General features: G+C 50.0%; 1 protein-coding gene across 1 annotated transcript in view; it reads right to left on the bottom strand.

The window, feature by feature from the left end:
- Positions 1 to 20,799, bottom strand: part of acoxl (acyl-CoA oxidase-like) — a 667,710-nt gene that overhangs the window by 41,598 nt on the left and 605,313 nt on the right. Inside the window, exon 17 of the mRNA XM_072500077.1 lies at positions 19,086 to 19,156. Within this exon, the coding sequence (XP_072356178.1) occupies positions 19,086 to 19,156 (71 nt within the window). The remainder of the gene's footprint in view (positions 1 to 19,085; positions 19,157 to 20,799) is intronic.

Here is a 20,799-nt window from a genome sequence, read left to right as displayed (position 1 = left end):
AGTGAATACTACTGGGCTGCCAATATCTCAATGGTGTGTAAGTGGATGGGAGAAGGGGAGGGAGCGGCGTGGAAGAGATTGGAGGTGGCGCCCTGCAAAGGAACCAGCCTACAAGCAATGGTGACGGCGCTGTTGCCGTTCTCCCCGAAGAAATACACCACAAGTCCAGTGGTGGTGGCAACACTAAAAATTTGGGGGCAGTGGAGACGACATAGGGGAAGGACTGGAGCCTCGATGCGGTCCCCGATAAGAAATAATCATAGGTTTGTCCCGGGGAGAATAGATGGGGGATTTGGAGCATGGCAGAGAGCTGGGGTTGTGCAACTGAGAGATCTGTTCGTAGACAAAGAACAAAGAACAAAGAAATGTACAGCACAGGAACAGGCCCTTCGGCCCTCCAAGCCCGTGCCGACCATGCTGCCCGACTAAACTACAATCTTCTACACTTCCTGGGTCCGTATCCCTCTATTCCCATCCTATTCATGTATTTGTCAAGATGCCCCTTAAATGTCACTATCGTGCCTGCTTCCACCATCTCCTCCGGTAGCGAGTTCCAGGCACACACTACCCTCTGCGTAAAAAACTTGCCTCGTACATCTACTGTAAACCTTGCCCCTCTCACCTTAAACCTATGCCCCCTAGTAATTGACCCCTCTACCCTGGGGAAAAGCCTCTGACTATCCACTCTGTCTATGCCCCTCATAATTTTGTAGACCTCTATCAGGTCTCCCCTCAACCTCCTTCGTTCCAGTGTGAACAAACAGAGTTTATTCAACAGCTCCTCATAGCTAATGCCCTCCATACCAGGCAACATTCTGGTAAATCTCTTCTGCACCCTCTCTAAAGCCTCCACATCCTTCTGGTAGTGTGGCGACCAGAATTGAACACTATACTCCAAGTGTGGCCTAACTAAGGTTCTATACAGCTGCAACATGACTTGCCAATTCTTATACTCAATGCCTCGGCCAATGAAGGCAAGCATGCCGTATGCCTTCTTGACTACCTTCTCCACCGGTGTTGCCCCTTTCAATGACCTGTGGACCTGTACTCCTAGCTCTCTTTGACTTTCAATACTCTTGAGGGTTCTACCATTCACTGTATATTCCCTACCTGCATTAGACCTTCCAAAATGCATTACCTCACATTTGTCCGGATTAAACTCAATCTGCCATCTCTCCACCCAAGTCTCCAAACAATCTAAATCCTACTGTATCCTCTGACAGTCCTCATCGCTATCCGCAATTCCACCAACCTTTGTGTCGTCTGCAAACTTACTAATCGGACCAGTTACATTTTCCTCCAAATCATTTATATATACTACAAAGAGCAAAGGTCCCAGCACTGATCCCTGTGGAACACCACTGGTCACAGCCCTCCAATTAGAAAAGCATCCTTCCATTGCTACTCTCTGCCTTCTATGACCTAGCCAGTTCTGTATCCACCTTGCCAGCTCACCCCGATCCCGTGTGACTTCACCTTTTGTACTAGTCTACCATGAGGGACCTTGTCAAAGGCCTTACTGAAGTCCATATAGACAACATCCACTGCCCTACCTGCATCAGCCATCTTAGTGACCTCCTCGAAAAACTCTATCAAGTTAGTGAGACACGACCTTCCCTTCACAAAACCGTGCTGCCTCTCACTAATACGTCCATTTGCTTCCAAATGGGAGTAGATCCTGACTCGAAGAATTCTCTCCAGTAATTTCCCTATCACTGAAGTAAGGCTCACCGGCCTGTAGTTCCCGGGATTATCCTTGCTACCCTTCTTAAACAGAGGAACAACATTGGCTATTCTCCAGTCCTCCGGGACATCCCCTGAAGACAGTGAGGATCCAAAGATTTCTGTCAAGGCCTCAGCAATTTCCTCTCCAGCCTCCTTCAGTATTCTGGGGTAGATCCCATCAGGCCCTGGGGACTTATCTACCTTAATATTTTTTAAGACACCCAACACCTCGTCTTTTTGGATCTCAATGTGACCCAGGCTATCTACACACCCTTCTCCAGACTCAACATCTACCAATTTCTTCTCTTTGGTGAATACTGATGCAAAGTATTCATTTAGTACCTCGCCCATTTCCTCTGGCTCCACACATAGATTCCCTTGCCTATCCTTCAGTGGGCCAACCCTTTCCCTGTCTACCCTCTTGCTTTTTATGTACATGTAAAAAGCCTTGGGATTTTCCTTAACCCTATTTGCCAATGACTTTTCGTGACCCCTTCTAGCCCTCCTGACTCCTTGCTTAAGTTCCTTCCTACTTTCCTTATATTCCACGCAGGCTTCATCTGTTCCCAGCCTTTTAGCCCTGACAAATGCCTCCTTTTTCTTTTTGACGAGGCCTACAATATCTCTCGTTATCCAAGGTTCCCGAAAATTGCCGTATTTATCCTTCTTCCTCACAGGAACATGCCGGTCCTGAATTCCTTTCAACTGCCACTTGAAAGCCTCCCACATGTCAGATGTTGATTTGGCCTCAAACATCCGCCCCCAATCGATGTTCTTCAGTTCCCGCCTAATATTGTTATAATTAGCCTTCCCCCAATTTAGCACATTCATCCTAGCACCACTCTTATCCTTGTCCACCAGTACTTTAAAACTTACTGAATTGTGGTCACTGTTACCGAAATGCTCCCCTACTGAAACATCTACCACCTGGCCGGGCTCATTCCCCAATACCAGGTCCAGTACCGCCCCTTCCCTAGTTGGACTGTCTACATATTGTTTTAAGAAGCCCTCCTGGATGCTCCTTACAAACTCCGCCCCGTCTAAGCCCCTGGCACTAAGTGAGTCCCAGTCAATATTGGGGAAGTTGACGTCTCCCATCACCACAACCCTGTTGTTTTTACTCTTTTCCAAAATCTGTCCACCTATCTGCTCCTCTATCTCCCGCTGGCTGTTGGGAGGCCTGTAGTAAACCCCCAACACTGTGACTGCACCCTTCTTATTCCTGATCTCTACCCATATAGCCTCACTGCCCTCTGAGGTGTCCTCCCGCAGTACAGCTGTGATATTCTCCCGAACCAGTAGCGCAACTCCGCCTCCCCTTTTACATCCCCCTCTATCCCGCCTGAAACATCTAAATCCTGGAACGTTTAGCTGCCAATCCTGCCCTTCCCTCAACCAGGTCTCTGTAATGGCAACAACATCATAGTTCCAAGTACTAATCCAAGCTCTAAGTTCATCTGCCTTACCCATAATACTTCTTGCATTAAAACATATGCACTTCAGGCTACCAGACCCGCTGTGTTCCGCAACTTCTCCCTGTCTGCTCTGCCTCAGAGCCCCACTGTCCCTATTCCCTAGTTCTCCCTCAATGCTCTCACCTTCTGACCTATTGCTCCCGTGCCCACCCCCCTGCCATACTAGTTTAAACCCTCCCGTGTGACACTAGCAAACCTCGCGGCCAGGATATTTATGCCTCTCCGGTTTAGATGCAACCCGTCCTTCTTATATAGGTCACACCTGCCCCGGAAGAGCTCCCAGTGGTCCAGATAACAGAAACCCTCCCTCCTACACCAGCTGTTTAGCCACGTGTTTAGCTGCTCTATCTTCCTATTTCTAGCCTCACTGGCACGTGGCACAGGGAGTAATCCCGAGATTACAACCCTCGAGGTCCTGTCTTTTAACTTTATGCCTAGCTCCCTGAACTCCTGCTGCAGGACCTCATGCCCCTCCTGCCTATGTCGTTAGTACCAATATGTACAACGACCTCTGCCTGTTTGCCCTCCCCCTTCAGGATGCCCTCTACCCGTTCGGAGACATCCTGGACCCTGGCACCAGGGAGGCAACATACCATCCTGGAGTCTCTTTCACGTCCTCAAAAGCACCTATCTGTGCCCCTGACTATAGAGTCCCCTATTACTATTACTCTTCTGCGCTTTGACCCTCCCTTCTGAACATCAGAGCCAGCCGTGGTGCCACTGCTCTGGCTGCTGCTGTTTTCCCCTGAGAGGCTATCCCCCCCGACAGTATCCAAAGGGGTATACCTGTTCAAGAGGGGGACAACCACAGGGGATTCCTGCACTGACTGCCTGCCCTTTCTGGTGGTCACCCATTTCTCTGCCTGCACCTTGGGTGTGACCACATTTACATAACTGCGATCTATGACGCTTTCTGCCACCTGCATGCTCCTAAGTGCATCCAATTGCTGCTCCAACCGAACCATGCGGTCTGTGAGGAGCTCCAGTTGGGTGCACTTTCTGAAGATGAAGCCATCCGGGACGCTGGAAGCCTCCCGGACCTGCCACATCTCACAGTCAGATGACTGCACACCTCTAACTGACATTGCATCAATTAATTAAAATTAAAATTTAATATATATTTTTTTAGATTTCAAAGTTACTGTTAACTATCTGTTTCCTAGCAGATTTCTAATAGAAATGCGAAAGCTAAATATAGTACTCTCCGATCTCTGGCTTAGATATCCCTCTAAATTATAATTAAGTAATTATGTTTAATTAGTTACCAATGTTTAATTTTTTAAACTTAGTGTAGATTCCCAACCAGCCACTCAGGCCACAGCTTTTCTGTGATGTCACTTCAGTTTCCCCCCGACACACACAATTTGAAAAAGGTATAAAAGTAAAAATGAGTAAAAATCACTTACTTACCTTCTTACCCTCTGAGTGTCTTAGATGTTCTCAGGTTTCTCCGACAGAGACTGCTCCTCCTCCGAACGGCTCCCGAAACTAGGCCGCGATCTTTTAAAATCTCCGCTCCGACCTCCCGCGCTTTTTAAATCTCCCGCGCTGTATTCAGAGTCCCGGCTCACTCACCTCCCTGCGCTGTTTTCAGAGTCCCGGCTCACTCAGCTCCCGCACTGTTTTCACTGTCCCGGCTCTCTCTGCTCCCGCGCTGTTTTCAGAGTCCCGACTCACTCACCTCTCGTGCTGTTTTCAGAGTCCCGGCTCACTCAGCTCCCGCGCTGTTTTCAGAGTCCCGGCTCACTCACATCCCGCGCTGTTTTCAGAGTCCCGGCTCACTCAGCTCCCGATCTGTTTTCACTGTCCCGGCTCTCTCTGCTCCCGCGCTGTTTTCAGAGTCCCGACTCACTCACCTCTCGCGCTGTTTTCAGAGTCCGTAGACGGGACGTTTGCGAGTCTGGGAGCGCTGACGGAAAAATATGGGTTGCCCCAAGGGAATGCATTTCGGTACATGCAACTGAGGGCTTTTGCGAGGCAACAGGTGAGGGAATTCCCGCAGCTCCCGACGCAGGAGATTCAAGATAGAGTGATCTCAGGGACATGGGTGGGGGATGGTAGGGTGTCGGATATATACAGGGAAATGAGGGACGAGGGGGAGATCATGGTGGATGAGCTGAAGGGGAAATGGGAAGAAGAGCTGGGGGAAGAGATTGAGGAGGGGCTGTGGGCTGATGCCCTACGTAAGGTAAACTCGTCGTCCTCGTGCGCCAGGCTAAGCCTGATACAATTCAAGGTTTTGCACAGGGCGCATATGACCGGAGCAAGGCTCAGTAAATTTTTCGGGGTAGATAGGTGTGGGAGATGCTCGAGAAGCCCAGCAAACCACACCCACATGTTTTGGTCATGCCCGGCACTGCAGGGGTTCTGGGTGGGGGTGGCAAAGGTGGTGGGGGTCCGGGTTGAGCCAGGCTGGGGGTTGGCTATATTCGGGGTTGCAGAAGAGCCGGGAGTGCAGGAGGCGAAAGAGGCTGATGTCTTGGCCTTTGCGTCCCTAGTAGCCCGGCGAAGGATATTGCTTATGTGGAAGGAAGCCAAACCCCCGGGCGTGGAGACCTGGATAAATGACATGGTAGGGTTTATAAAACTAGAACGGATAAAGTTCGCACTAAGGGGTTAGCTCAAGGGTTCACCAGGCGCTGGCAACCGTTCATTGACTACCTCGCAGAACGATAAAGGAAATGGGAAGGTAACAGCAGCAACCCAGGGGGGAGGGGGGGGGGGTCCTCAGGGGTGTTTTTGTATAGATATTTGTACTTGGTTATGTATATTGGATTGTTTGATTTTATTTCTGGAGAGTTATTATTTTGTTATGGCAGTTGCCATTTAGTTTATATATTATTTATTTATTTGTTAAAACGGTCACTATTGTTTATATTGTTTTATTGTTGTAAAAAGGAAAACCTTTGTATTGTTTTGTTTGGCCGAAAAATTTGAATAAAATATATTTTTTTTAAAAAGGAATCCTGCGGGGAGTAACTCACCTCCTGACGCTCAAAGCTCTGTCCACCATCTACAAGGCACAAGTCAGGAGCGTAATGGAATATTCTCCACTTGCCTGGATGACTGCAGTTCCAACAACAATCAAGAAGCTCAACACCATCCAGGACACAGCAACTCATTTGACTGCTCCCCCTTCCGCAAACATTCACTCCCTCCACCACCGATGCACAGTAGCAGCCGTGTGTACCATCTACAGGACACACTGCAGTAATCACCAAGGTTCCTCAGGCAGCACCTTCCAAACCCACGACCATTACCATCTAGGACAAGAGCAGCAAACACATGGGAACACTGCTACATGGAAGTTCCCCTCCAATCACTCACCATCCTGACTTGGAAATATATCACCGTTCCTTCGCTGTTGCTAGTTCAAAATCCTGGAACTCCCTCCCTAATAGCACAGTGGGTGTACCTACACTGCATGGACTGCAGCGGTTCAAGAAGGCAGCTCAGCACCACTTTCTCAAGGGCAATTAGGGATGGGCAACAAATGCTGGCCTAGCCAGCGAAGCCCACTTCCCATAAAAATTAGTTTTAAAAAAATGATTCTATGGTCAGTCATGTGTAACTTCCTGCAGCAAACTCACCATAGGACCATGTAACCCATACAAGCTGTCAACAAGAACTCACCTTATTTTATCTGTCATGTACAAACAAACAATCTCACGTCTGCTTTACAAGGCACTGAATACCCTACAGTGGGGGCAGATGTGTAGGTCACAGAGGGAGGGGCCATAAGGAAGTGGAGAGATTTGAAGGTGAGGAAAAGGCGGCTGTATTCGCATTTGGCGATCGGCCGGAGAATCCACTTTTACGCCGGAATTGGGGGCGGCGCTGTTCTTGCGATGCTCCGCCCACTCAAAGAGTATGCCGCACGCTGTCGGGACGGCCTCAGTACGTCACCTGAGGCCCTCCCCCGATGCTCCGCCCCCGATGGGCCGAGTCCCCTACGGCGTCGCTTGCGTATGCTCACACCGTTTGGGGACCTCGTATGGCGGCTGCGGAATGAGTTCAGCGCCGCCACAGTCGGGGAGGGGGTGGGGTTGTTCCGCTGGCTGGGGGGGCTTCGGCGGGGGATGGGGGGGGGACTGGTGGCGGGTGGTCCAGGGGAGATGAGGTGGATCCAGAGGGGTAGTTTTTGGCAGGCCGGATCCGCTTGTGGCTGCTGCAGTCAGCCGCCGTGCGCAGCCACGGATCTGGCCATTCTGCGGCCGTGTGCTTTACGCTGCGCGGCTGCTAGCCCCCCTGGGACATAGCCGCAGGATCGGAGAATCCAGGCCCGGATCTTTTAATTGATAATAGGTTGAAGGGTTATGGAGAATGGACAGGAAAGTGGAGACTAGGTCGAGAGGAGATCAGCCATAATCGTACTGAAGGCGGAGAGGGCTTGGGGTGCTGAGTTGCCCACTCCTGCTCCTAGTTCTGATGTTCTAATCTTCAAGTCAATTCAAGTGGGATGCAGGGTTTGGTGTGGCAAATGACACAGGTCATTTAAAAAAAAAAAATGTTTTTTAAAAATAAATTTAGAGTACCCAATTATTGTTTTTTCCAATTAAGGGGCAATTTAGCGTGGCCAATCCACCTAGCCTGCACATCTTTGGGTTGTGGGGGCGAAACCCACACAGACACGGGGAGAATGTGCAAACTCCACACAGACAGTGGCCCAGAGCCGGGATTCGAACCCGGGTCCTCAGCATCGTAGGCAGCAGTGCCACGTGCCGCCCTGACACAAGTCATTTGACTTTAGATGATTTGTACTTGGTGGATGATAGAAGCAGGGCAGCCAAGGGGAGAACTGGGTAGTTCAGCTGTCCAACGATAAAAGTGTGGTACTGTATTAGAGTTTCAGCAGTGAATGAGGAGAGAAAGGGGCAGAGGTAGGTGATAACGCAGCAGTGAAAGAAAGTTTCCTTCATTACAGCTCTGGTGTACGGGGAGAAGCTGAGCTCAATTTTAAAAGAACGTAAGAAAAATGGACAGACGCAGGTCATTTGGCTCTTCCATCTGGCTCTGCCGTTCAGTAAGATCATGGCTGAACTTTAGCTCTACTTTCCTGTCCCATCTGAATCTGAGAAGTTCAACACCACTGGGCTGAGCCTGAGGTGGCCCTTGGGAATGGAGATGGGGCTGAGGTGTTTGTGGGGCCGAACATGATAGCTTCCATCAAATCTTTGACTCATACAGGTCTTGATGGAGAGGAAGATGGAACTCTGCAATACACCACAGTGACTGAATAGACCAGGGAGGGACAACTATTTTGAAGCAATGCAATGTCAGACCTGAAACAGATAGCAGTGGAGCCAGAATGAAAAGTGTCATGGTGTGGAGAGTGCAGAAGGGGTGCTTGAGGAGGATGGTGGAGAAATTAGTATGTTCGAGGAGTGGGCGGCGGGGGCGGGGGGGGGGGGGGGGGGGGTGAAAGGATGGCCAGCGATGATCATTACAACCAAGTGATCGCCACACAATCTGCATGCGTGGGTCTCACCCCCACAAGCCAAAGATGTGCAGGGTAGATGAATTGGCCGCACTAAAAAGAATTGCCCCTTAATTGGAAAAAATAATTGGGTATGCTAAAAAAAAAAAATTTTTTAACCATACAATCTACATGTCTCAGTGCACTAACATTTCTCAATTTCCTAACCATTAGGTTAAGGATGCTGGGACTGCTTGACCCAAACTTTTTGGCTTGTAAACTGGCTTTACAGCTCCTGTGATTTACACGGAGCAATTACTCAAGGGGAATTGTACCATTCCCTGATCAGTGGAGGAAAGGAAATGAAGTTTTATTTTGCACATTGAATCGAATGGACTCATGGTTGTTCCATGGAAATGGAAACTTTTCTGTGGCAATCTTAGCTAGCTTTCTTTCTGTCAGCAAGAAGCCAACGACTCAAAATAGTAACTTGAAATGTCCAATGGGAATTTCAGCACTGTCATAACCTCCACGAGGACCACGGGGAAACCAACGTCGATTTCCTTGTGGGACTCGTGGAGTACGAGCTTCCCAGGTAGGGGCGGAGGCCACCCAGCTGGAGATCTTTAAAGACTTCACATAAAAAGCCGGCCCAAACAGGGCCCGCAGTTGTTGGTTGTCCCAACAAGGACTAGATTGGGAGAGAGTTACTGCCCTGGGCAGAGTTTGTACATTGATCAATAAATTCTTGTTCCATTACTCCTGGCTTCCTCGAGTTACTAAACTGGTGATGAGGATGACAGTAAACTCCGGACTTGCTTGTGGAACCGCCTAGCTGCCCCGGATCATTACTATCCCAGAACATGTGGTCACAAATATTCACGGTGACACTGTTTGGTAAGCTGGCCTGGGAGACTGGAACCAGTACACCATAGTTTTCCCAGGTGAACAGTATTTTAGGGAAGACTGTCAGAAAGTCATCCTCCTGACCTCCTGTGGGGTCCCGGGTTAGTCTCACTTACCCAGCCGCACCAGTCTCCAAATCGTTTTGAAGAGCTGATTGTGTTGGTAGCTGAATATTATGACCCTAAACGGACCACGATTATGCAGTGGTATAGATTAATACAGCGAGGCGGCCTCTAGGTGAATCGGCCACGGAACTCTTGCCCCGTCTTTGACGTCTGGCCGAGCATTGCGAGTTCAGGCCATCCCTCTCTGACATGTTGAGGGATAGGCTGGTGTGTGGGATAAACAACATGGCCACTCAGAGGAAGCTGTTGGCAGAGCCCACCTTGGATTTAAAACAGACCATCGAAAGGAGTGCAGGAGCTGTAGAAGTCCATGGACTATGGCGTCCATAGTTTGGCCTGCCTTCCATTTCAAACTCCCACTGCATCATGGGGAAATGCCGGTCAGGCCAAATCTCCTCCCAAAGGGCAGCCCCAGAGACAAGTTCGCAGCCGGTCCAAGCACTCGGGACCACCGCAGTCCTACAGGATACCTCCCTCAAGGACAAGGGGACAGCCGGCCATATTGCCAAATGTGTGGTTGGAGGAAACGGGATGGCCAGAGCCGCCTAATTCACCGCAGAGAATGCTGTCCAATACAGCCGCCGAGATCACCGCGGGCCAGGGCCTGGTACATGGTCCCCACCCCCAGGTGAGGAGGATTGTTTGATGCAGCTGAACTGCATCACCTCCCCAAAAGCAGCACCGATCCGGGTCACATTACAAGTATGTGGCCATCCTGCAGTGATGGAAATGGACACAGGAGCTGCCAACTCCATCGTGCACCATCAGTGTTTCGACAGCTTCATGCAGAGATCGTGCCACTGACGTTACGTGACATGAAGGCGTGGTTGCCGACCTAGACCAGCGAGCCATTGAGCATCGTGGGGGCCACCGTAACTCCAGTATGACAGGGGCAACGGTCGGTCCGTCATCCCTTGGTTGTGATACGGGCACCGAGGCCCAATTTGCTGGGACGCAACTGCTTGCAAGCTCTCCGTTTCAACTGGCAACAGGTTTGTCGGATGGGCATCAGGAATTTGTACGACGTACTGGGCAAATACCCAAATTGTTCCAGGAGGGTCTGGGCAGGGTAAAAGGGGCCAAGGCTCATATATACATGTATTCTGAAGCTCAGCCCTGGTACTTTGGGGTGAGGCCTGTCCCCTACCCATTGCTTGCCAAGGTTGACGTGTAGCTTCAGCACCTGAAGGATCTGAGGATTATACACCCTGTAAAAGTTGCAGAGTGGGCCGTACCTGTGAGGCCAGTAATGAAGCCAGACAAGCCTGTCCAACTCTGCACGGATTACAAGCTCACGGTAAACAGGGCTTCAACCTGGACTGATACCCGCTGCCTAAAATAGAAGATTGTGCGCCAAACTAGCTGGAGGATGTTCTACAACAAAACCTGACATGTGCCACGCCTATAGGTGGAGTCAGATCCAGCATCCAGACCATTTGCGACCATAAACATCCATAGGGGTTTATGTGTTTACACCTGCCTCCCGTTCAGGGTCTCATCTGCCCTGGTGATTTTCCAGCGGGTAATGGAGAATATCATTCAGGGTCTGTCGAACCTGGCCGTCTGTCTAGACGACGTGCTCGTCATGAGCACCACGGAAAAGGAGCATACAGACAACCTGTAAAAGTGCTCAGGCAGTTTTCCCAAGTGGGCACCCGGCTAAAGAGGAGCAAGTGTGTGTTCTGTGCTAGAGTGGTAACTTACTTCGGATGCAGAGTGGACAGGGATGGTCTATCTACACCCAGTGGAAGATAAGGTTCAGCCTGTAAAAGGGATCCCGACCTCGAAGAATATCACTGAACTCCGGTCGTTCCGAGGCCTGGTAAACTATTATGAAAAGTTCATTGCCAACCTGGCTACCTTATTGGCTCTACTCCACATACTGTTTAAGAAGGACCAGAAGGAGTTCTGGGGTGTCGGAGTAAAAGAGAATTGGTCATCTACACAGCACTTCACTCACTATGATCCAGCTTGGCCACTAATCTTGACATGCGATACCTCCCCCTACGTCCTTGGGGCGGTGCTGGCCCACAGATGGAACGACAGCATGGAACGTCACATCGCTGTTGCCTCGAGGATCCTGGCGGATGCTGAACAACGGTGCGCTCAAATAGAGGAGGGGAGCCTGGCAGTAATATTTGGAGTCACGAAATTCAACTTTTGGGCGACGCGGTGGCAGAGTGGTTAGCACCAGGGACCCGGGTTTAATTCCGACCTCGCATGTGAAGCTTGCACGTTCTCCCCGTGTCTGCGTGGGTTTCCTCCGGGTGCTCCGGTTTTCATAGAATTTACAGTGCAGAAAGAGGCCATTCGGCCGATCGAGTCTGCACCGGCTCTTGGAAAGAGCACCCTACCCAAGGTCAACACCTCCACCCTACCCCCATAACCCAGTAACCCCACCCAACACTAAGGGCAATTTGGGACACTAAGGGCAATTTTGGCATGGCCAATCCACCTAACCTGCACATCTTTGGACTGTGGGAGGAAACCGGAGCACCCGGAGGAAACCCACGCACACACGGGGAGGATGTGCAGACTCCGCACAGACAGTGACCCAAGCCGGGAATCGAACCTGGGACCCTGGAGCTGTGAAGCAATTGTGCTATCCACAATGCTACCGTGCTACCATTTCCTCCCACAGTTCCAAGATGTGCAGTTTAGGTGGATTGGCCATGCGAAAAATCTCCCCTTAGGGTGGGGTGCAGGAATAGGCAGGGGATTGGGCCTGACTAGGGTGGCCTTTCGAAAGGTCGGTGCAGACTCGATGGGCCAAATGCACTGTAGGGATTTGATTAATATGTTTATGGGAGGTACTTCTTTATTGTGACTGATCACAAGCTCCTGCTTGGCAGTTTTAGGGAGGATAAGGGAATCCCACCCATCGCATCAGCTACAATTCAGGGTTGCACCTTCTACTCGCCACGTATGAATATTCGTTTCAACAGTGCCTGGGTATGCAGTTTGCCCATGCCATGCTTTCAGTTGTCTGCCATTGCCTGCAAGTTCCTCATCCCCACCACTGGCGGATGAAGTGGTTGCAACACTTAACTTTCTGGCTACCTTGCCAGTGACGGCTACTCAGGTGCACACATGGATGTAGCGGGATACGAGACTGGTGAAACTCCACCACATGTTTTTGAGTAGCGGAATGCAGGGGGCCTTTCCTGTAGCCTTTTGCCCAGAAACTCTCAGAGGTTAGCCTGGAGGACAGTGTCATAGTGTGAGGAGTTTGCGTAGTAATCCCACCGCAGGATCAGGAGTCCCTGCTGAAGGTGCGCACCCGGGCACCTCTAAAATGAAAATGTTGGCCTGTAGCTATGTCTGGTGGCCGGGTATCGATGGGGACATTGAGAGGGCCGTATGCAGATGCCTCGAAGTTCTCACCAACGGCCTCCCTTCATCCGTGGGAATGGGCGTGACACCCATGAATGCGACTGCAGCCAGACTTTGTGGGGCCTTTCATGGAGTCCGTGTTCCCCACCATCGTAGGTGTCCACTCAAAGTGGCATGTGTACAAGATGGCCACAACCACATCCAGAGCCAAGGTAAAAACACTCTGGTGCATGTTTAGCTCACAGGTGTGCTGGAGAGATCAGGACTGGTCACCTACAAAGTTAGGATCCAGGGGAGAGTTCAACAGAAGCATTTGGACCAGCTCAAGATGTGGGAGACTGCGCTACGCCATGCCCAGCTGGCAGCATTGACGTTCCCTCTGCACCAGGAACCGCCCCTCAGCCAGTGGACCCAACCGTCTATATCTAGGTGCCTGTCTCAGCAGGAGAATGATGCCTCCGGCTTGGAAATTGACACAAAGGTATCCGTGCAGGTGGACGGCGTCGTGTCTGAGGCCAGGGTCCTAGCGATAACACTTCACAGGTCGGCTAGAAAGAGGTGGTTGGCGAACGAATACACAATCGCCCGGCCCAGAGCTGCTGAAGGGGAACTTTCAGACTTTGGGGGTAGGGATGTCATAACCCCACGAGGACCATGGGGAAACCATTGTCGATCTCCCCATGGGACCCGTGGAGTACGGGCCACTGAGGTAGCGGCCTGAGCCCACCCAGCTGGAGCTTGTTCCACCTCCGCTGGCTGGCTTTCTCAAGTTACTAAAAGCGCCAAAGGTTTTTTTTTACCTAATTTCTGTCACATTCATTCATGTGAATAATGTGCAACTGGCAAAATTCTGTCTGTTTGACACATTACAAATCTGATGATAAGCAAGGACAGACAGACGGACAAAAAACTGATTGTATCTGTGTTTGTAACTATTCAGATTTTATATAAAGACTCTTGCACAAGGAGCAAATGCAACCAGATGAAATGCGAGCATAACACATGGGTGGATGCTCTTGTATAAATGCTAATCTGACCTCATTTTTTCCCCCCTCTCCCACAATCAGTGGGCAGTCACAGCAACAGCAACACGCACTGATTACAATCAACCATCCTTGCCACACACTTCATTGACATTAAACTGGTTTCTGCAGGAAGGCAAACGTTGAACCAATTGTTTTAAATTGTTGCATTGATAGTCCTCCCCGCCCCTTCTTTGAAAGAATTGGGTGGAATTTGGTGGTAGCCAATTTATGGTCATCCTTTAGAGAAGGAACTGTGCCAATGGTCTGGAGGGTAAATGCACCAAGTGTTGTATTGCCTATAAGCACTGGGAAGGCCCCAGATCCTGGTCGAAGCTGAGCTGTTCTCAGCCAGAATTCAGTACTGCCAATTCTACGCTGATTCTAGCTTGATTCTGTCCTTGGTTTCCTGATCCAATCTGGTGAATCCTATTTGAAAGTGTGCCTGTCAGCTAAGGACAGAATCAAGCTAGGCACTGGTTGGGTGGGTTCTCAAATGGCTGATGAGTCCAATGTGCAAGTTGCAGACTCTGTCCCACGTGGGACAGGTGGTAAGGTAGACGGGGTGTTTGGAAGTTTGTGGGTGCCTCCTGTCTCGAAGTCTCTCAATGTGTTCAAAGCCTTCTCGAATAAGCCTTCTCCATTTTGCTTAGTCGCAAGCTATGTGACATGTTTGACTTTTTCAGGGTTGTTTTGCGGACATCCCTGAAGCATCTCCATTGTCCTGGGGCCTTTTGGGTAGAGCAGTAGCTTCCCGAGTCTGGTGTCAGGCTCACACATGACAAATGTGTGTCAACTACTTCTCTTTGACACCTGGACCCTTTTGGGCTCTGCTCTGGTCTGCTTGGGCAGCAGGTTCGGAGGAATTGGATGGAGAACTGGTCGTCCCGACCCAATGTGATCCAGGTGTTTTCGCATCACTCGACCCTGGGTTTGCACTGGATAGGAAACCGGTCCTATTGGCCTTCAGAAAACTGGCCAGCTCCTCACTCGCAAAGACCATGCTGTTTTCTGTAACCAATACTTCGGGAATGCCATGCTTACTGAAGGACAAACGCAGCTTCTCAATTGCGGCTCTGGAAATTTGTCGCTGCCATCTTGTGGATCTCCAGCCACTTGGAATGGGCGTCGACCAGCAGGAGGAACATGAAACCCGGAAATGGACCGGCAATGTCGACATGCAATCGTGCCCACGGCCGGTCCGGTCACTCCAAGGATGGAGGGGTGTGGACAGTGGAAGCTTCTGGTGCTCCCAACAGACAAAGCATTGTTGTGTCATATGCCCAATGTCCGCTTCCCTACCTGGCCACCAGAACGTAGCTGCGTGCTAACAGTTTCATTCTTGACATTCCCAGGTGTCTGTTGTGAAGGTCTTTCAAGATCAAATCCGGGGCGAAGACACTCGTACTCCGTAGCAGCACACCGTCCTCCACACTAAACTCGGACATCTTTGATGAGAAAGCTCTCAGTTCTCCCGGAAGCTGACGATGCTGATCGCCAAACAACACGAGATGCCAAACATCAGAAAGAACTGGGTCCGTTTGGGTCCACTCACCGATTCTAGACGCAATGATCAGCAGGGAATCCGTAACGTTTAGAGTGGTAAAAGCGTTCTCCGCACTGGAGAGGGATGGGAGGGCTGGTCGGTAAGGGCATTCGGATGACATCTGGCCCACATTTGTGTGGAGCAGTACGGAACAGTGCCCTGGCGCGGTCTCAACAGTCGTGACTGGTGAGTCCCGGGTGCTGAGTGAATCTGGCATTCGGGGATTTGAATAGGCCATTACATCACGTCGGGCGGAGTGTGTCTGGTGACACGCAATCGGCCCGGATCCTGAGGTGGAGCCCGATTTGGGGCTCAAGCGCGATTCACCCGTTGCGTCGCTGAATTGCACCCATGAGTTATCATCGTGAATCACTTTTCTTTAACAGGTTTTACCCCTCAAGGCCACCCTGCCTTGAATTACAACCAATTTTAGGTGCATTTTTCCTCTGATGAAACAATGGGTGGGATTTACTGGCGTTTGGAAAATTGCAGTCCCACGCCGGATCACGTGTATTTAAGCGATGAGGGGTACAGTCCACGGGAAATCCAGTTGACAACCAGTAGATCCCGTTGGTGGGCCGCCTCTGCTGCCCAAAAACAGGGGGCGCAATTCTCCGAGGTGCGGAGAATCGGCGCCATCACGGCGCCTGTCACGGGCCGCTGTACGTGGCGGGGCCGCCAATTCTCCGGCCCAGATGGGCCGAGCGGCCACGCGGAAAAAGCAGAGTCCCGCCGGCACCGTCCACACCTGGTCGCTGCTGGCAGGAACTCTGTGCAAAGGGTCGGGGGCGGCCTGTGGCGGGGGGAGGCCTCCGATGGGGTCTGGCCCGCAATCGGGGCCCACCAATCGGCGGGCCGGCCTCTCTCCCCCCGGCCTACTTTGTTGAGCATCCGGCCCCAGAACCCCCGCGCCATTTTGCGTCGGGGCCAGAGCGTTCAGTAAGGCCACCGCGCATGCGCAGGTTAGTGCGTCGCCACTGCGCATGAGCGGGTTCGCGCTGCCCCCAGTGCGTGCCAGGAAGTAAGGCTGGAGCGACGTGAACTGCTCCAGTGCCTTGCTGGCCCTGTGGGGGCCAGAGTCGCTACTGCCCGCGCCGTCGTGGAACGCGACGGCGTTCACGACAGCGCGGACACTCTGTCCCGCAATCGGCGAATCGCGCCCCCGCAGCAGGGTGGTCGGCAAATCACCCCCAATATAACTAATCATATGTTTGTTTTATAAATTTAGAGTACCCAATTCATTTTTTTTTCCAATTAAGGGGCAATTTAGTGTGGTCAATCCACCTAACCTGCACATCTTTTGGGGTTGAAACCCATGCAAACACAGGGAGAATGTGCAAACTCCATACAGACAGTGCCCAGAGCCGGGATCGAGTCTGGGACCTCGGCGCCGTGAGGCAGCAGTGCTAACCACTGCGCCACTGTGCTGCCCTCAACTACTCATATTTTAGTGTCACAGTAAAAATGATTTTAGGGCTCCTCCTGTAGCTCAGTGAGTTTATCCAATGTTTCAGAATCTCTGGTCAAACATATCAGGAGCACAGAATCTAAGGACACAGCCCAGGATTTACAAAATAAATTAAACAAAGCAGAGAGATGGAATCTAAGTGGGAATTACTGGAGACTGGAAGAAATAATGGGTGGTGTAATTACTCCATGTAAGATGTCGAAAGCTTACAGCTCCGGTCAACACTGGCAGAGGGTTCAAGGTATTAGAAGATGTCGCACTCAACGTATTTCGACATTGAGGAAAGGCTGGAGAAACATGAGCATTTTAACCTCAAAAGGAGGTGACTAAGAACTGATCTATGGAGGTAAATTAGGTAATTAATGGCATATCAAAATTAAATCCAGACGATTATTGAAAATTACATTATTATGGGCAGCACGGTGGCTCAGTGGTTAGCACTGCTGCCTCATGGCGACGAGGATCCGGGTTCGATCCCGGCCCCAGGTCACTGTCCGTGTGCAGTTTGCACATTCTCCCCTTGTCTGCGTGGGTCTCACCCCCACAACCCAAAGAGATGCGCCGGCTAGGTGGATTAGCCATGCTAAATTACCCCTCAATTGGAAAAAAAAGAATTGGGTAGTCTAAATTTATAAAAAGAATTTAAAAAAAAAATTGTGACAGAAAGAGAAACACAAGTTCAAACTACTGAAAGGCAAATTTACATCTTCTATCAAGAAGTTCTTTACCAAATGGAATAATCAAAACATGCAATTGACTTCTGAGTATGTAGTGGAGGAAACAGGCCTGTGAGAGACAGGAGGATGAGTAGGTTTCCTCCGGGTGCTCCGGTTTCCTCCCACAGTCCAAATTCATGGATAGGTGGATTGGCCATGATAAATTGCCCCTTAGTGTCCAAAAGGTTAGGTGGGGTTATTGGATTACGCAGGTCTAGGTAGGGTTCTCTTTCAGAGGATCGGTGCAGACTCGATGGGCCGAATGGCCTCCTTGTGCACTGTTGTGATTCTAAGATGGCGTCAATTTGGATAGGAGGTTTTAAACGGCCTTTTTCAGTCATGCAGCTCTCAGGCCTTTGACAAGGTGTCGTACAAGGCTGGTGTGAAGAGCAATTAGTAAGGTCCCTGGTTGGGACCGTGAGCAATGCCTAGATAGTTAACCTCAGATGAAGTGGTTCTGGTGTCTCTGGGTTACAGAGAGGGAATGAGTTTGGCTTCCTGCTCTCAATTGTTTTTCAGTTTACATGCCAGCGAAGGGCCAGTTCCCCCTTGTCGATGTTGGGATAATAATAATAATCTTCTATTGTCACAAGTATGAAGTTACTGTGAAAAGCCCCTAGTCACCACATTCCGGCACCTGTTCGGGTAAGCTGGTGCGGGAATTGAACCCGCGCTGCTGGCCTTGTTCTGCATTACAAACCAGCTGTGTAGCCCAGAACTAAACCAGCTTTTTGTATGATAGGCCTGCTCGTTGTTGACACTTGCACAGGTCACCTGGCTGAGGTGCTGGGATCCCACATTCAGGATGTCAGGATGGGGAGAGAGAGAGAGAAAGAGGCTGAATAAAAATATGTATTAAACCTTTTCACCGCTGAGTAGGTGGTGCAGTCGATTTTGTGGCTCAACCAACAAAGTCTGGCATAAAAGCAAGTGCAGCTTTAACTTCTCCTGTTTTAAAAGCTGATAAGCCAGGTTTGCTCAGTAATTAGGCATCTTCTCAGTCGGTTTGGCAAACTAGTCCAGATAAGTTTGTTAAAAGAGTGCTGTTGATAGATAGGGTTGAGTTGAGATAATTGAATTCTATTTAAAACCGAAATAAATTCCAACTAACACTCAACACCCACTTTCCTGTCAGCCTTGCAAACAGGTTCCAGCACTTAACCAAATGGCAGCAAATACATTTGAGATAGTGCAGCCCACCTACTCAATGATGATATTTGTGTCCCTCCTTGCTCGGTTATTAACAGCTGAAAAGATGATAAACAGGTCTCAGTGATAAGAACAATGAGACTCTGCTGCTGAATTTACTAATTGTTTTTCTCCCGAGAGGGAGCTTTCAATTTATAATCTCACCTTCTTCAGCAAAGCCTGGTCTTCTGTGGCTGGGCACTGTTCCACTGCTTTCCAGAACTGCTCTAAGGTCACTGCAAACAAGCAAAAGAGATGAAAGAACTTCATATTGCGAGGTATTTTTCTTTCTCTACTGAGATTCGTCATGCCTGCGATCTACACTTGGCTATTTTCAGAAAAAAGCACTTGCGATTCCCTTCTCATGCAACTGTCACCCACCTCAAAATCCACCTTTTCGATCAAGCTTTCATTGCAAACCCTTCCAACATAGCTCTTTTATTCCTTTCATCTTTCCAATTTTTTTTCTCCCACCCTTCTGCGAAATCCACCGGAATGCTTTCTCCCACAGGGTTGGTGTTGAGAGGACGAATGGAACCTCAGCTTCATCGGGCTGAGTCTGGCACAGGGGTTAGCACTGGGACTGCGGTGCTGAGGACCCGGGTTCAAATCCCGGCTCTGGGTCACTGTCCGAGTGGAGTTTGCACATTATCCCCATGTCTGCATGGGTTTCACCCCCACAACCCAAAGCTGTGCAGGTTAGGTGGATTGGCCACGCTAAATTGCCCCTAAAATTGGAAAAAAAATAATTGGGTACTCTAAATTTATAAAAAAAGGGGGGGGAAATATAGGACTGAGTCAGCACGGCTCCGTCAAGAGGCCGGTCATGCCTGACACATCTGTTAGAGTTCTTTGAGGAGGTAATGAGGAAGTTAGGCAAAGGAGAACCAGTGGACGTGATCTATTTAGATTTCCAGAAGGCCTTTGACAAGGTGTCGTACAAGAGGCTGCGAAATAGGATGAGCCCATGGTGTTAGGGGCAAGACACTGGCATGGATAGAGGATTGGCTGGCTGACAGACGGCAGAAGAGTGGGGATAAAGTGTTCTTTTTCAGGATGGCAGCTGGTGGCTTGTGGTGTCCCTCAGGGTTCAGGGTTGGGATCACAACGATTCACAATACACATTAAAGATCTGGACGAAGGAACTGAGGAAATTGTTGCTAGGTTTGCAGATCATACAAAGGAATGTAGAGGGACAGGTAGTGTTGAGGAAGCAGGGAAGCTGCAGAAGGACTTGGACAGGCTAGGTGAGTGGGCAAATAAGTGGCAAATGGAACACAATTTGGAAAAGTGTGAGGTAGGAAGATAGAGGCATAGACTATTTTCTAAATGGGAAAGGGCTTTGGAAATCAGAAGCGCAAATGGACTTGGGTGTCCTATTTCTGATTAACATGCAGATTCAGTTGGCAGTTAGGAAGGCAAATGCAATGTTAACATTCATGTGGAGAGGGCTAGAATACAAGAGCAGGGATGTACTGCTGAGGCTGTATAAGGCTCTGGTCAGACCCCATTTGGAATGATGTGAGCAGTTTTAGGCCCCATATCTAAGGAAGGATGTGCTGATCTTAGAGAAGGTCCAGAGGAGGTTCACAAGAATGATCCCCGGAATGAAGGACTTGTCGTATGAGGAGCGGTTGAGAACTCTGGGTCTGTACTCATGGAGTTTAGAAGGATGAGGGGGGATCTTATTGAAGCTTATAGAATACTGAGTGGCCTGGATAGAGTGGACGTGAAGGGATGCTTCCACCAGTAGGAGAGACTAGAACCCGAAGACACAGCCTCAGACTGAAGGGACGATCCTTTAAAACAGAGATGAGGTGGAATTTCTTCAGCCAGAAGGTGGTGAATCTGAGGAACTCATTGCCTCAGAAGGCTGTGG

The sequence above is a fragment of the Scyliorhinus torazame genome, chromosome 4 (genome assembly GCF_047496885.1).
Source record: "Scyliorhinus torazame isolate Kashiwa2021f chromosome 4, sScyTor2.1, whole genome shotgun sequence".
Taxonomy (NCBI): domain Eukaryota; kingdom Metazoa; phylum Chordata; class Chondrichthyes; order Carcharhiniformes; family Scyliorhinidae; genus Scyliorhinus; species Scyliorhinus torazame.
Note: the sequence above shows the minus strand (reverse complement) of the source record. Positions and strands in the feature narration are given on the sequence as shown.